Source organism: Uloborus diversus, chromosome 5, assembly GCF_026930045.1.
Source record: "Uloborus diversus isolate 005 chromosome 5, Udiv.v.3.1, whole genome shotgun sequence".
Lineage (NCBI taxonomy): Eukaryota > Metazoa > Arthropoda > Arachnida > Araneae > Uloboridae > Uloborus > Uloborus diversus.
In genome coordinates this window covers 113,675,343-113,688,895 of record NC_072735.1, presented here as the reverse complement: position 1 = coordinate 113,688,895, position 13,553 = coordinate 113,675,343, and the positions used below count along the sequence as shown (strand labels likewise).

The 13,553-nt window shown below is 32.6% G+C and overlaps 1 protein-coding gene across 1 annotated transcript in view; it reads right to left on the bottom strand.

Annotated features, from left to right (window-relative positions):
* Positions 1–554: 554 nt before the first annotated feature.
* LOC129221880 (transcription initiation factor TFIID subunit 9-like) overlaps positions 555–13,553 on the bottom strand; it is a 50,150-nt gene continuing 37,151 nt past the window's right edge. The window contains exons 3-6 of the mRNA XM_054856248.1: positions 11,328–11,459; positions 11,192–11,249; positions 6,521–6,667; positions 555–844 (exon numbers count right to left, since the gene is read on the bottom strand). Of these exons, the coding sequence (XP_054712223.1) occupies positions 666–844; positions 6,521–6,667; positions 11,192–11,249; positions 11,328–11,459 (516 nt within the window). The 3' untranslated portion in view covers positions 555–665. The remainder of the gene's footprint in view (positions 845–6,520; positions 6,668–11,191; positions 11,250–11,327; positions 11,460–13,553) is intronic.

The window sequence follows — 13,553 nt, the reverse complement described above, 5'->3', positions numbered from 1 at the left end:
TTCTAGGCTTTTCTTGTTTTTTCTTTATTATTTCGTACCATCTCTTCTTAACTCAGAATGCTCAGGTTTTTTGAGATTTCGAATTAGAGATTTCACTTACTGTATATTTCTTTTAAATTAATTACTATAATTTGAGAAAAAAAGAAAAAAACTGCATCTTTTGTTCTTAAATATGAAACTGCACTGAAGTAAAATTTTAATGAACTTGGGACCAAGTACTTTGCAGACTTTCGAGTAGTAGTTAAATGTGCATCACAATACGAAAAGTGCACACATCGAACATTTGTGTGTGAAAAAAACTTTCACAGTTTATAAAATATAAATTTTTAAAACTGGGATGTTCTTTTATGCTAACCCTGTATAATAGATGCATTATGTTCATTACCACAGTGAAATTCCGAATACCAATGAAACAAAATAAATTTTCACTCTCGATTCAAGCCTAGAGCTTTAATCTTAATTAAATGTGATTGAACACTATAAAAGCAAGGTCGACGGGTGTTTTTACTATATTTAAAAAAATATCAGTACTGCTCTTATTTGATTAAAAAATGCTTTAATAAACAATAAAATGAAAGATGAAAAAGTTGATATACATATATTTATGTAATTATTTTAAAACATTTAAAAAATGTATGCAAAAAAAAAGAAAAATCCAAAAAACATTATTCCATGTCATAATTATCATCCTCAAATTTTCTTTTGCTGTCTGGGACTTCAGTAGGAAGTTTTACATCAGTATTTGCAACTCCAATAGTTGGCATTAGAATCTGTGCAGATAATGTATTTGTCGATGAAGCTGCTCCAGGAATTAATGAAATTGTTGTGGCTGCTGCTTTGTTTCCTATTAAGAAATATAAATTTAATTTAAAAAATTATTAATCAAATAAGCTTAATGTATTTCTTAAATGACTTACTGTGATAAGGAGCCATTCATTAATTATGTAAAGGTCCCAATAAGATCAGGGGCTTTCAATAATGTTAGAGACAAAAACAGCAAAAACGAACAAGTAGATCCACATCCTCTCCATCAACGATCATGGTCTGTTGAGATTAACATTTTTCGATGGAGGTTCGGATAATGTTTCAATCTTTTTCTCTTTTTTTTAATGCCCTTATGACCAAAAATAGGGAGCAACTATTTCTTGGTGTAGCTGATTACACGCTTTGGATAACTTTCTTCTGGGCAGTCTGATGTTGAGAAGTCAAATATGACCATATTGCTCTAGCGCGCAGTCGTTCTGGAGTAACCAAAAACAGAAAAATGTCCCAGAGCCATTCCAGTTTTACAATAAAGTTTAACATGAACACAATTCATTAAACCACCAAAAAAGCATGCAGTTGAAATGTTGAATATGTTACAACTTTGGATTAGTTCTTTCAGGCTCTTCATTAGTTTCATTAGAATCTGTTCATTACACAATGGTTCACTTTTCCCTCTTGATTCTACAGTTGTGACTCAGTCGGGGGTTTTTAAAATTTTTAATTTTATATGTATGTGATCGCATACACATTTTGTGTGTAATGGATTACTGGGAGTATACCCTCAGAAAAATTGATAGGAACATCACTGATTCTAATGATGTTTATTCAGTTGTCCTTAAAAATTGCAATCTTGACAAAGTGCATTTTTGTGCAGTTTTGGTCTTAAATAGTTGTAAAAATTTGTTCTGTTTCAGCAAGTTCTACTCCCCATGGGTGCAAGTTTGGTAATGTGTTCAAAACGGAAAATATTTTCAGCCCCCTCCAACCCCCCCCCCCCCCCCCCCCGCCCGCATGCGAGCTTAAGGAAAAATTTGTATGTATAAATGTTGCAGATCTTAACAATGCCAGTTTTGGAATCTGTTTGATTTAAATTTTAAGCCTTAAAATTGTAATATTTAAGTGTTTTGACATCATAATTCCAAAAAATCTAAAATCCGGCAATAAAGGGGGGGGGGGGTCTGGGTCCCCCAGAAATTTTTTCAAATTGAAGTCCAAAAAACGCTGTGGTAGGCCATTTTGGTAAAGTTCAGGGAAAGGAGGGGTTCAGGGACTCTTACATCAATTATTTAAACTGATAGTCCCAAAATCACAATATTGGGCAACCTTCAAAAAATATTAAAGAAAGAGGGGGGGGGAGATGCTATGGGGCTTTCCCGAAATCGAAGATTTAAAAACGAAATTGTAATTTAAATTTCATATCATTTATACTCTTTTTGAATGCACTACTGAAGGGATGGAGTTCAGCAACCCTACTTCGGCAATATTTCGAAATTGAAGTTTCAAAAATGCAATTTTAGATGATGTTGGATAATGTAAGGGATAAAAGCGTTTGCAGCACCCCACCATTAGTTTTTTGCCGATCCTAAACATTTTTGTTGTAACAATAAAATTGCTTAGGACATAAGATTTTCACTTTTGCAACATAAATCAGTACTGATTCGAAAGTCTACCCAAGGTAGCGCCAACAAACTAGAAAAGAAGGAAAGGTGGGGGAAGGGTAAGACCGACTAATGATAATGAACTGTCACCATTCCCCCACAGTCTTCTTTTGAAAAAGAATTCTTTTATAGGATAGCAGGTGGTGAAATTAGCAATAAAAAATCGCTTCAGTGAAGTAGATGTATTTTTTAAACAAGGTACCCTTTCCAACATTCATTAATTAAAAAAAGAAATAGGGGAACTGAATCCTAACTCCAGGCAGGGTTCCCGAATCACATCCCTCTTAAGGCACTCAAATATAGCCTAAAGTGGCGCTTTAAATATTTCAGCATCAAAGAATTTTCGGAAGAGAACTCCCAAACCCCTTCCTCTGAGTTCACCACAAATGTCCTAAATTTCAATTTTTAAGGCTTCAGTTTCTAAATTGTTTTGTAGGAATAGTACCCCTCTTACCTATAAACATGATTTATGACCGCCTAAAAATTTTAATACTTTAATTTTGGAAACTTTTTGAAAAAATCTTCCTACACCCTTCCCCCTTAAGTCAGCCAAAGATAGCCCAAACCAAAGCTCTTAAAATTTCAGAAACTAAAATATTTCGGGCTGGGGGTGCGGAATACCCCCCCCCCCCTCATTGTGTTTACTAAATGCAGTGTAAGTTTTTGTTTAAGATTTATTTTTCTATTGAGAGAGCAACTCCCTTCCACACATCGCCAAAGACAACCCAAAGTTTTAAGACTTCAATTTCGAAAATGTTTCGAGAAAGACCCCTGAATTCCCTAACTCTTAACTCACTCAAAAATAGCCAAAATAGCATTTCAATACTTCGGGGAGAGAGACCCCCCCCCCCCCCCCCGAACTCTTTCCTCTAAGTTCACTAAATTTTACTTAAATTTGCGGTTTTCCCTTTTCATCACCGTAGATTTTAGAATTTAAATTCTAAAACGTATTGAGAGAAAGCCTTCGAATTCCCTCTTCTTAAGTACCTAAGCCGAGTTCTGAATACTTCAGCTTTGAATATTTTTTGGGAAAGGAGAACCCCAAACCCCAAGACGGTCCAAAGTTGCGCTTTTAAGACTCCAGTTTCGGAATTTCACCTAAAGAGAGGCCTCCCTCTTAACATTGCCAAAGACAGCCTAAAAGATTTAAGACTTCAATTACAAACTTTTCGGGAGAGGGTCGCAAATACCCTTTAACTTAAGTCATTTAAGTATAGCCTCAAATAGTTTTTAATACATCAGCTACAAAACATTTTCATGTTAAAACACCAAAACCATCTCTCATAAATTCACCAAAGATTGCCTAAATTAGTGTTTTTTAAAACTCCAATCTTCGATTATTTTTTAAAACCCACTTTTACATCATCAGAGACAGCCTAAAACTTTTTGACTTGTAAATTTTTAAGAATTTGCAGTGGAGAAATATCGAACCACTCCTAGCTTCAAAAATATTTTCAATTCAGTTTTTCGATATTTTATACTGTAACCCGTGAGTACCCCCCCCCCTTAGATTTTCCAAGATATCAACGTTTTAAGACCTCAGTATCGTGGGTTAATTTGCGGACAGATTATCCTATTTGCAAGAGCAGCGTTTTTTCGCAAACTCGTGCTGCTGTTATTTTTCTCCTTTCCTTTCTCTCTCTCTCCCCCCCCCCACCCGTATTTCCATTCTAGCGAGTGTTCGATACAATGACATTAGAATTTAGATATTCCTCAAGTCCGTCAAAAATGCAGGAACGGTTTGCCCATCGGTGTTTCCAACCAGCTTGAAATCCCCCCCCCCCTCCGATTATTTCCAAAATTTCCATTTTCATTAAAATCTTCAAAATCCTTGATAGTTTCTGTTTTACCTGGTATGTGGACGCCCTTTGCTGTGGCGAAAATATTTCATCTTGTCAGCAATCACTTTCAATCGGTGATGCAGATTCAACTTTTAAGACATTTTAAGAGCGTACATAATTTTCATTTATGCGTATAAAGTTTGCAAAAAAAAAAAAAAACCACAAATGAAAAAAAACCGCAAGGATGATCGAAAATAGCATGAGAAAAAATTTTTAATTAGAGCCGATTGCTTCGAAAAATCAGGGAGAATAGCGAGCGACTACTCGGTTTGCAATGCAGTGAGTTGGAAATAACAAAGCTATACCTAAAAAAAGTCAAACGGCACGAGCCGAAAAGCCACTCCTCCAAAAGCACGTTGCAAACAAAACAAGCACATGGCGGAAAACCGAGAGAATGTCGATGTAAATTCGTGGTTATGGAACGGTCCAGTTATATTAAAGCATATTTTTCAAACACTCAATTTTTCTTTTTTCATTAAAAATTAAAAGAAAGTCATTGAATTTCTTTCCTTCCCGACCTCCGTCTCGGAAATTTTGTCAAGACGGAATTCCGTCCTGAGACGGAAGGTCTTGCACCCATGCTACTCCCATAGGCTTAACATTGCACCAACAAAATCTTTCTGATATCTTTGCAAAATCCATGTTCTTGTTAAATCAGAACTCGTTATGAGTGAGTTCAGTTGTTCTTACTTTATTATGCAAAGAAGAAAGTAAAAGTGATTAAATATGCTATATATAGATCCTAAATACCAACATTTTACATCCAAAATTTTTTATTAAACCTGGAACTAGGATGGCCAACTTGATTTTTTTTTTCAAATTTAATTATGAACTTAAGTTTTTATGCTGAGATCACAAAGAAAACTAGTCAAAATTGATTCAGGCACTGGTTAAAATGCTGTTCTTTTAAAATGCCATTCTAAAACTATTTTACAGTAATAAATTATTTCATTAGCCCTTTTTATACATTTGTTGCCTGAGATCTTTTTGCATCTGATATGAATCAGATTCTACTCATTTTTGATGCTTACTAGTTAGCTGGCAAATAAAGGAAATTTATATAATTTTAATGAAAAATAAAATTCTTTTATCTTTCATTAAAATTATACTTCAGAAATTTGAAGCAATATTTCGTGTTTTTTATTAGTGTTAAAAAAATTAAACTCTGTCAATACATATTAACAATATATTTATGGAAGACCTTTAAAATGCTTTTTTAAAACCATTTTTCTGAAATTAATTCTTTTATATGCCGCTTTTATACTTTTCATGCCTTCACTTTGAAAATAGCAATCTCTGCATACGCTATGTGAGTCTAATTTTTCTCATTTTGGATGTTTGCTACACTTTGTTAAAAGGCAAAAAAAAAAAGCCTTTATATTTTTGATACCAGGTATGCAATGCAAATTAAAGTTGTTGACCAAACAACTTCAGGACAATCTAAAGCGAAACTGAGTGAGCAGGACAAAAAATGAAATAGAACGGAAAAGAACTCATGTTAAAAAATAGGAAAATAAGTAGCACTGTGACCCTTGCAAACTGTAGTTTATTGGAGAATCTTGATGATGTCATCAAAACTTACACAGCCTATGAATTCATCAAGATCGCAGAAGTTTAGGGCCACTGAGTTCGAAAGCAGAGATTTGTGGGCTTGCTGCAGAGCAGCAGAGTTTAAACTGAAAAAACAGAGAAACTCTGCTCAAAGCAGAGCTGTTGATGTGTCTGAATTTGCATGGCCAAAAAGTGAAATAAAAATAGTTTAAAAATTTGTAAATTAAAAACAAAATTAACCGAAAGAGCACTTAATTAAAACAACCCTCATAAAAATTGAATTAAAAAATGTAAAAAAGTGGTGCAAGTCCTAGCTCTAGAAATGGAAATAAAAATCAGCGAAAGGTCACTGAGGAAGAAATCATTTAAGGATTCTAACCATACAGAAAAAATGTTAAAGCTAAAATAGAGCAAAAAAAAAAAAAAACATAAATCATTGTTTCTGGTAAGAAGAATGTATAATGTAATGTATCTATAAGATGTAAAAAATGTCTTAGTTTCATACGGGTAGGCACTCTTACATAACTAATGAGAATGGACTTAAGGCATTTAAATACTGCAATACTGTCACCAAATTTGCTTTATACAGAAATGTTTTGGGAGGTGACAATGACCTACAAGGCTGCCCCCGTTAACAAATATTAATTGAAGAAAAATAGATAAATTTTCATTTTACTAAAACCTTGACGCTATATTTTTGCTTACCATCAGAAATCTTCACACTAGGTCCAATGGCTGTTTTTGCAACAGCAACATTTGGTCTTGGCATAACTAAAACTGCAGTTGCACTAGCTTTATTAGGCACAGACGATACAGTGTTGGACTTGTTTGCATTTATGCTCTTGATGCCAGCTGTAAAGTACATTCATCTTTATCAATTACAAGAAAGATAGCAAATAATTTTGCAAATATTGCACGTTGTTGGTATAGCAAAATTCAAAGGGGGAAGATAAACAGCATTTATTAACTAAAGATTCAAACTGACAATCAAAATAAATTAGAGAATATATATGTGTGATTGCATGTATGTTACCTATACAAATCCAGTTTACGCCGGATCTCTACCAAATTTGGCAAGGAAGTATTTGGGCATCCGAAAAGGAACATAATAGGGCTTTCAAACGCCAAAAAAGAACTGAATCTTTCGAGTTTTAACTTTAGGACCTGTAAATGGCCCGTTTTATCCTAAATGATTATGGGATTTTCTTGATTTCTATTATTCTGATAGCATAAAGCCAAACTGAATGAGTTACTTTAATGTTATTAACTCTCCACTTTCTTATGTTCTGTATACTAAGCATCGATTAAATTAAGAAAGCATTTTACTAAAACAGTACAAACTTAACATTTAGATTACTGTTTCAATGATGCATTAAATAATTTTTGTTTCATAACATTAATATTATCGTATTAGAGATAAAAATACTAAAAATAAAGCTAGTTACAATCAATCCCCACAAAGCACATCCTTTTTACCCGACTGTGCGTGCGCGACGCAAAGGAGGGTAATGTGTTTATCAGTCTATGTATGTATGTCTGTTTCTATGTGGCATTCTACAGGCTAAACGCCTTCGTCAATTTTGGCAATTCTTACGTCAATCGATTTGTCTTAACCTTGGGAGTGTCACTAAACACATGACAGTAATCAAAAGTACCATTTCAAAAACCAGTTGCCATTTTTTCAGTTCGGGATCGGCACACGTTGGGTGTTGCACACTGTGTCGCACGCTACCTGTGTGTGACAAATGCGGTAGTTTTTGCTGCCTGAAGTTTTTTGTTTACTAAGTCTACTAATTGGGGTCTCAATGGTCGAGTGGTCTAAGCAATTGCTTCTTCCACTTGAGGCGGTGGGTCAAGACACCCTCGCTCCGGATGTACTTTCCCCTCTTTCTGATGTAAATTCTTTCATATGTTCTTTATATGTATTCTGTACTGTATTAAAAAATGTATCATGCGTAACGAAGGCAAGACGTACAGATTGTAGTCCTCGTCAAAATAAACCCGTGCAATAAGCACCAAAAGGAAGTCTATTAATTCGATTTTCATCTCTAACTTGTTGCATTTGTTTTACAACACATGCATTGCGACGTGTACTTTCTTGAGCGGCTTTTTTAGTTTTGCAAGAAAGATTTGACTGACAATGTTTCCGATTTCGCGTCATTATGAGTTATACAGGCTGTTTATATAGCTGTGCTGGACTTAAGTTCGCACATTTTGTCCGAAGATTAAGCACATGTAGCTTTAAGCCGAGTTAGGTCCCTAAAGGGACTAACTATCAGTAGTTTAGACCACCGCAATTTACTTAATAAACCTCACGATGCAAACAAACTCTCTCAATGAAATGACAAGATTGCGAAATGTACCGTCTTATAATCATTACTAAGTTAACGAAAGTTAACTAAAAAGTGTAAAATAAAAAATTATTAAATAAAAACAAAAAACCCAACTGCCTAAAAACAAAAAAATTAAAAAGGAAAATGTATAAGCCCAGTAGTTTAGAATGTATTAAGTACTATACTGAATAACTACACCATTGAAATAGTCTTATAACCGTACACAGATAAGACAAATCATAAATTCAAAAGCAGAATGGAAGGATCAACAGTCGGGGTTCATTCAAATTTTACGTGGTTTCTTGAATCAGAAAGGAATGGGCCCCGACTGTTGATCCTCCCATTCTGCTTTTGAATTTAACTGGTTATTTCCATGGTTTTTTCCACCTTTGTCAAAAATATGCCAACACTATTCCCAGAACTTTTAATTTTTATATACAGTAGAACCTCCTTTAGGGGACACCTCTGAATAAGGGACTCTTTTTTCTGGTCCCAGTCCCTTTGAATAGGGACCTTCATGCATTTGCCTCTCATTAAGGGACAATCACAGAGAAAAATTATTCAAAAAAATATATATAAATGCCTTAGAAATATCAAATTTATAGGAATTAAAGGTTTCCTTTTTGTCCAAAAATTAACTGGTAAAAGTGTATCTTGACATTAACAGGCAAATAAATTAAACAACACTCTTACATTCTTGCTGAGACCTACCCTCATGCTTTTGCCTCTCATTAAGGGACAGTCACAGAAAAGAATTCCAAAAAAAAAAAAAAACTAAGCATTGATGATGCTTTATCTATTTTAAATTCCATTGATCCTTATATTCAGTTCTCTTGTGAAAAAGAACAGAATAATTGCCTTTCATTTCTGGATGTTCTCGTTTCTCGAACTGAGTCCGGTTTTGAAACTACGGTTTATCGCAAACCTTTTGCTGTTTCATTACCCCCACATAGATTATCGTCTCACCTTCCTAACCAAAAATATTCAGCTTTCAACACATTTGTTTATCGTGCAATGAATATTTGTTCTTCACCTGAGCTTCTTAATGCGGAACTTAACTATTTAAGAGCTGTGGCTGTTGATAGAGACTATCCGCCCACCTTAGTTGATTCCATTTATAAAAAACTTTGCAAAAAATCTCAAAATATTGTTCTTAATAGAACTTGTAACACTAAGAATTTAGTTGTTCTGCCTTTCTTCCTTGGTATTAGTTTTCAGGTTGCTAAGATTCTGAAGCTATTCCAATTCCAAGTGGTATTTTCTCCTATTAATAAACTTTCTTTCTCTTCTCTTAAAGATTCTATTCATCTTCTTAATTGTTGTGGGATCTATAAAATTGTTCGCAATTGCGGACTCGGATACATCGGACAGACCCGCCGTTCTTTGAAATTTCGGTTAAAAGAACATCAAAGCTATGTGAGAAAACAACAGCTGAATAAATTCAGTATTGCCCAACACTGTTGGGAATCGAATCACTCTTTTGATTTTAACTCTTATCAAATTATTCAAAAATGCCCCAATTCATTGGATCTTGATTTTTGGGAATCTTTCCACATCCTGAGGAACCGTTCTAATTTAGTTAACAATCTTACTGCATTCCCTATTTTTCTTCTGTGTGGACTTCTTAGTTAAAATTGGTTTAGTTTTTGTATTATTTTTATTTAAACGTCCTACATTTCTTACTTTTATTTTTTTCATTTTTTGCTTTCTTATTTCGTTTTGTGATTAACTAATTCCAATATGTTTATCCTTCACTTTGTTTTTTCCTGCATTTCTCCATTTGATACATTGCTTCCATACATAGTTTTTCCCCCCGCTGGTAAATTTATTGCTAATTTATTCAGAGTGGTTTCATTTTTTGGACTTTTTGCATTGTTTATGGGTTTGCTTGGAAAATTTATTACTTAACGGTTTTTTCGTGATGGAATTATATAATAAATTTTGCCTCCAGGTGTCATTTATCTTTTGTTTAATTTCTATTTTTTGATATTTATACTATCTCCTGTTCCAGGGTGCTTTTCTCGGATGACTTTTCATCCAGAAGCTCACACTTCTTTGCATTGAAAAAGGTGTTCCTTGTAACACCGAAACACGTGTCTGCAATATTTTGCAATTTTTGTGCTTTATAATGTTGGATTACTGATTTTTTGAAGCTTAGAAATGCTTTAGAAATATCAAATTCATAGGAATTAAAGGTTTCCTTTTTGTCCAAAAATTAACTCGTAAAAGTTTGTCTTGACATCAAAAGGTAAATAAACAAATAAATACTCTTAAATTCTTGCTGAGGCCTATATTCATGCTTTTCCCTCTCATCATTTTATTTAAACGGGCTAAGCCCCAACAGATAGTATGCTGCTCATGACAAGCTTTGTATAAAATCTTGAAATATGATCATTGTTTTCTGCATTGTAAATTACACGACATCAAATAAATCCATGTAATACATTTATTCAAGATTGTAATTAATGAAAATCAGTTACAAAACTTCGAGTTTCTGCTACAATTTCACCATCACCATTATTATTATTATTTCAGTTTGAATAATTCAGAATTTTATTTAGTATAAGAAACATTTTCAATAATTAATCTTAAATGTTATTAGTTTACATTTATTACAAAATATTCTAAGTTAATATGCATTATTTCATATACCTCCGAACAAGGGACACTATTTAAGGGACTGATTGTCTGCTCCCATTAGTGTCCCTTATTGAGATGTTTTACTGTATTCTACATCAAGTTTTAATAGGGGGTACCAATTTACATGAGTGAAGATTAACGAATCAACATGTCTATCAAATCTGGCCCCAATCCATGAATCAGCCCATAAAAAGTTCCGACTTTACTGGCATAAATTTTAATATATATCTACAGTACTTAAAGGTCTACAGTTGGGACAAGCCTAACTTGGCAACATTGTGAAGGCTACACAGATCCTAATCATGGTATTAAAGAGCTGCAAGGTTAGGTTTGCTCTAACTATAGACACCAACAAAATTTTCATACAATAGTTTTAAATTCATTAAATGAAGTACAAACTTACTTTTAGGAAGTGAAAGATTAGAAGGATTTAACTTGGTGACAGAATGAAAATTTTTTCCCTGGAAAAAAAGAGTAAAATGTTTAAAATTGATGAAACATTATTTTAAAATATATATTTAAATAAAAAACAGGTTTACTTTTCTGGTTGAATATTTCAAATGGCAGTTAGGTGCAGTAATACAGTATCTATCCTGAGGAAGCCTTAGACCCACAGATTTGATAGGAGGCAGAGGAGTTTCATTTTTTGCACGAGCAATTTCTGCACTCAGCTGTAAATAAAATATTGCAACATTTTAAATTTTGAATCATTTTTACTTACATGTAGCATTTTTTAAATCTTAAATTTTGTCCACCTTCAAAAACAAATTTTAATATAGTTTTATTTGATGATATATTTTGGTAAAAGCTATTTCTAATGGAATATGAAAGATCATTTTGTAGGAGACTCACATTTTTACCTTTGCTAATAAATAGCAATACAAAAATTCAGTTTCATATTTCATTAATGGTATTTTTGCATTTAAAAAATTTATTCAAGTACTAAAAATCATAGATCAACAACAAAAAAGTTCAATTTACAGTCAAAAATAAAATTAGTCTTGTCAAACAAAAAAATGCTTTTAAATTCCATGTTTTTTTTTCTTTCTCCCCAAACTGAAAAACAACCAAAGAGTAAATATTTTTTCCTCAATAATACTGAAAATATCTTATTTGTTTGGGCTAAGAGACTTAACTGTCGCTTTATTTTATTGATACAAATCCATCAGAATCTGCCTTCCAAAAAAGATTTCCACAACAGGTGATACTTAATGAAAAAATAACAATAAAAAAATAAAATTTTTTCTAAAATGAATTAGACATAATATTTTATAAACATTATATTAAAAAAAATTGTAACAAATATCTGTGTCATTCCATCGTGATGAAGGTAACATTTAGAGACTGTTTTGTTGCATAACATCAGTTTTGAACAGCTTATAATCATTTACCTTCTGGTTTTGTGGAATTTTGTGAAAGAATAAAACTTCAGTGCAGTATTTATGCAATAAAACACAGTATAAATCACATAAATTGGTTTTTGAAACTAAATTACTATAGTGTGACAAACATAACATTTTTGCAACCTTGAATTTGCAACATGAAAGTCAGCTCTCATTTTCTCTAAAGTTTAGGTAGATATTATTGTAAAGACAAAGCAATGCGTTATTTTCATTCTTTAACTTTATTTTTCATGCAGAATAATGCTCATTTTTCTTATAAAGTAACATAAATGACTATTTCTTAAAAATATGACGTTTGACAAACGTAATTGTGTAGAACGTAACTCTGAAGTTATGTTTGTCACGGTGACTGAAGTCCATTTTAGAAATAGATTCATTTAGTTTTTTAGACCGTTACATGTCTAAATATTAATTCATAAGTAATATTAATTAATATTTAAAAGTAAGTACCGATACTTTGTCTTAAAATTAACACTTCTATCAACAAATTTTCACCATGAAAGAAATAAATGCTTTTTTATTTGCTTTGTGCACAATTTTTTTTACTCCTCTGTTTTGAAGTGAAACGTTTTTTGCGAGAGCTTTGACTTTCTGATCCCCAATCTTTTTGAGTGAAGGAAGTGACGTAGTTGGTTTTTAATTGCTGCCAAAAATAAGGAAAAGTGATAGTATTTAGAAATTTAGTGTTGTTAATAAAATTAAACAATTTAAGTTGAAGGCTAAACTTTGTAAGCATATCTTTGTGGATTTTGGTCACTTTAAATATTTCAAACAATGCAGGTAAAATACAAAATTCTACAAATATGTGTTAAAAAATTGAGTTGATTGTTGCGAAAATTACAAAATATTATACAGTGACATTTAAAAAATTAAATAATTTCAAAATATGCATTTCATTTATCTCTTATTGAACTTAAACATTCCAAAGATGCAGTGTTTGTTTCAAGGGAATATTTTTATCACAATCAATTTGTTACATTCTAATAACTAATTGTTTAAATAATTGAACAAAAATTTAGCATTTTAAATGCATTCTAGGTTGCTCTTGGGAAGAGAATAAAGCAAAAATTTTCTTTTTATAGTCCTATATTGTGACGAACGTAACAGACTGTTCAACACAGAATTTAAATAAGGCTCAACGAGAAAAAAATAATAATTCAATGAAAGAAATGAAAGAAACTAAAATTTCAAAATAAAAGCAATAATTGAAAGAAAAAAAATACATAAAATGTATGCTTAAAAAATTACAGGTTGCGTTTCTTGAATGCTTTAGGCACGGCACACATCTAGCAGGCACAAACATCTCGCCGACAGGTTTCAGACAATCGGTCCGAAAAACCAGTTTATTCTGCAGTGAGCGGG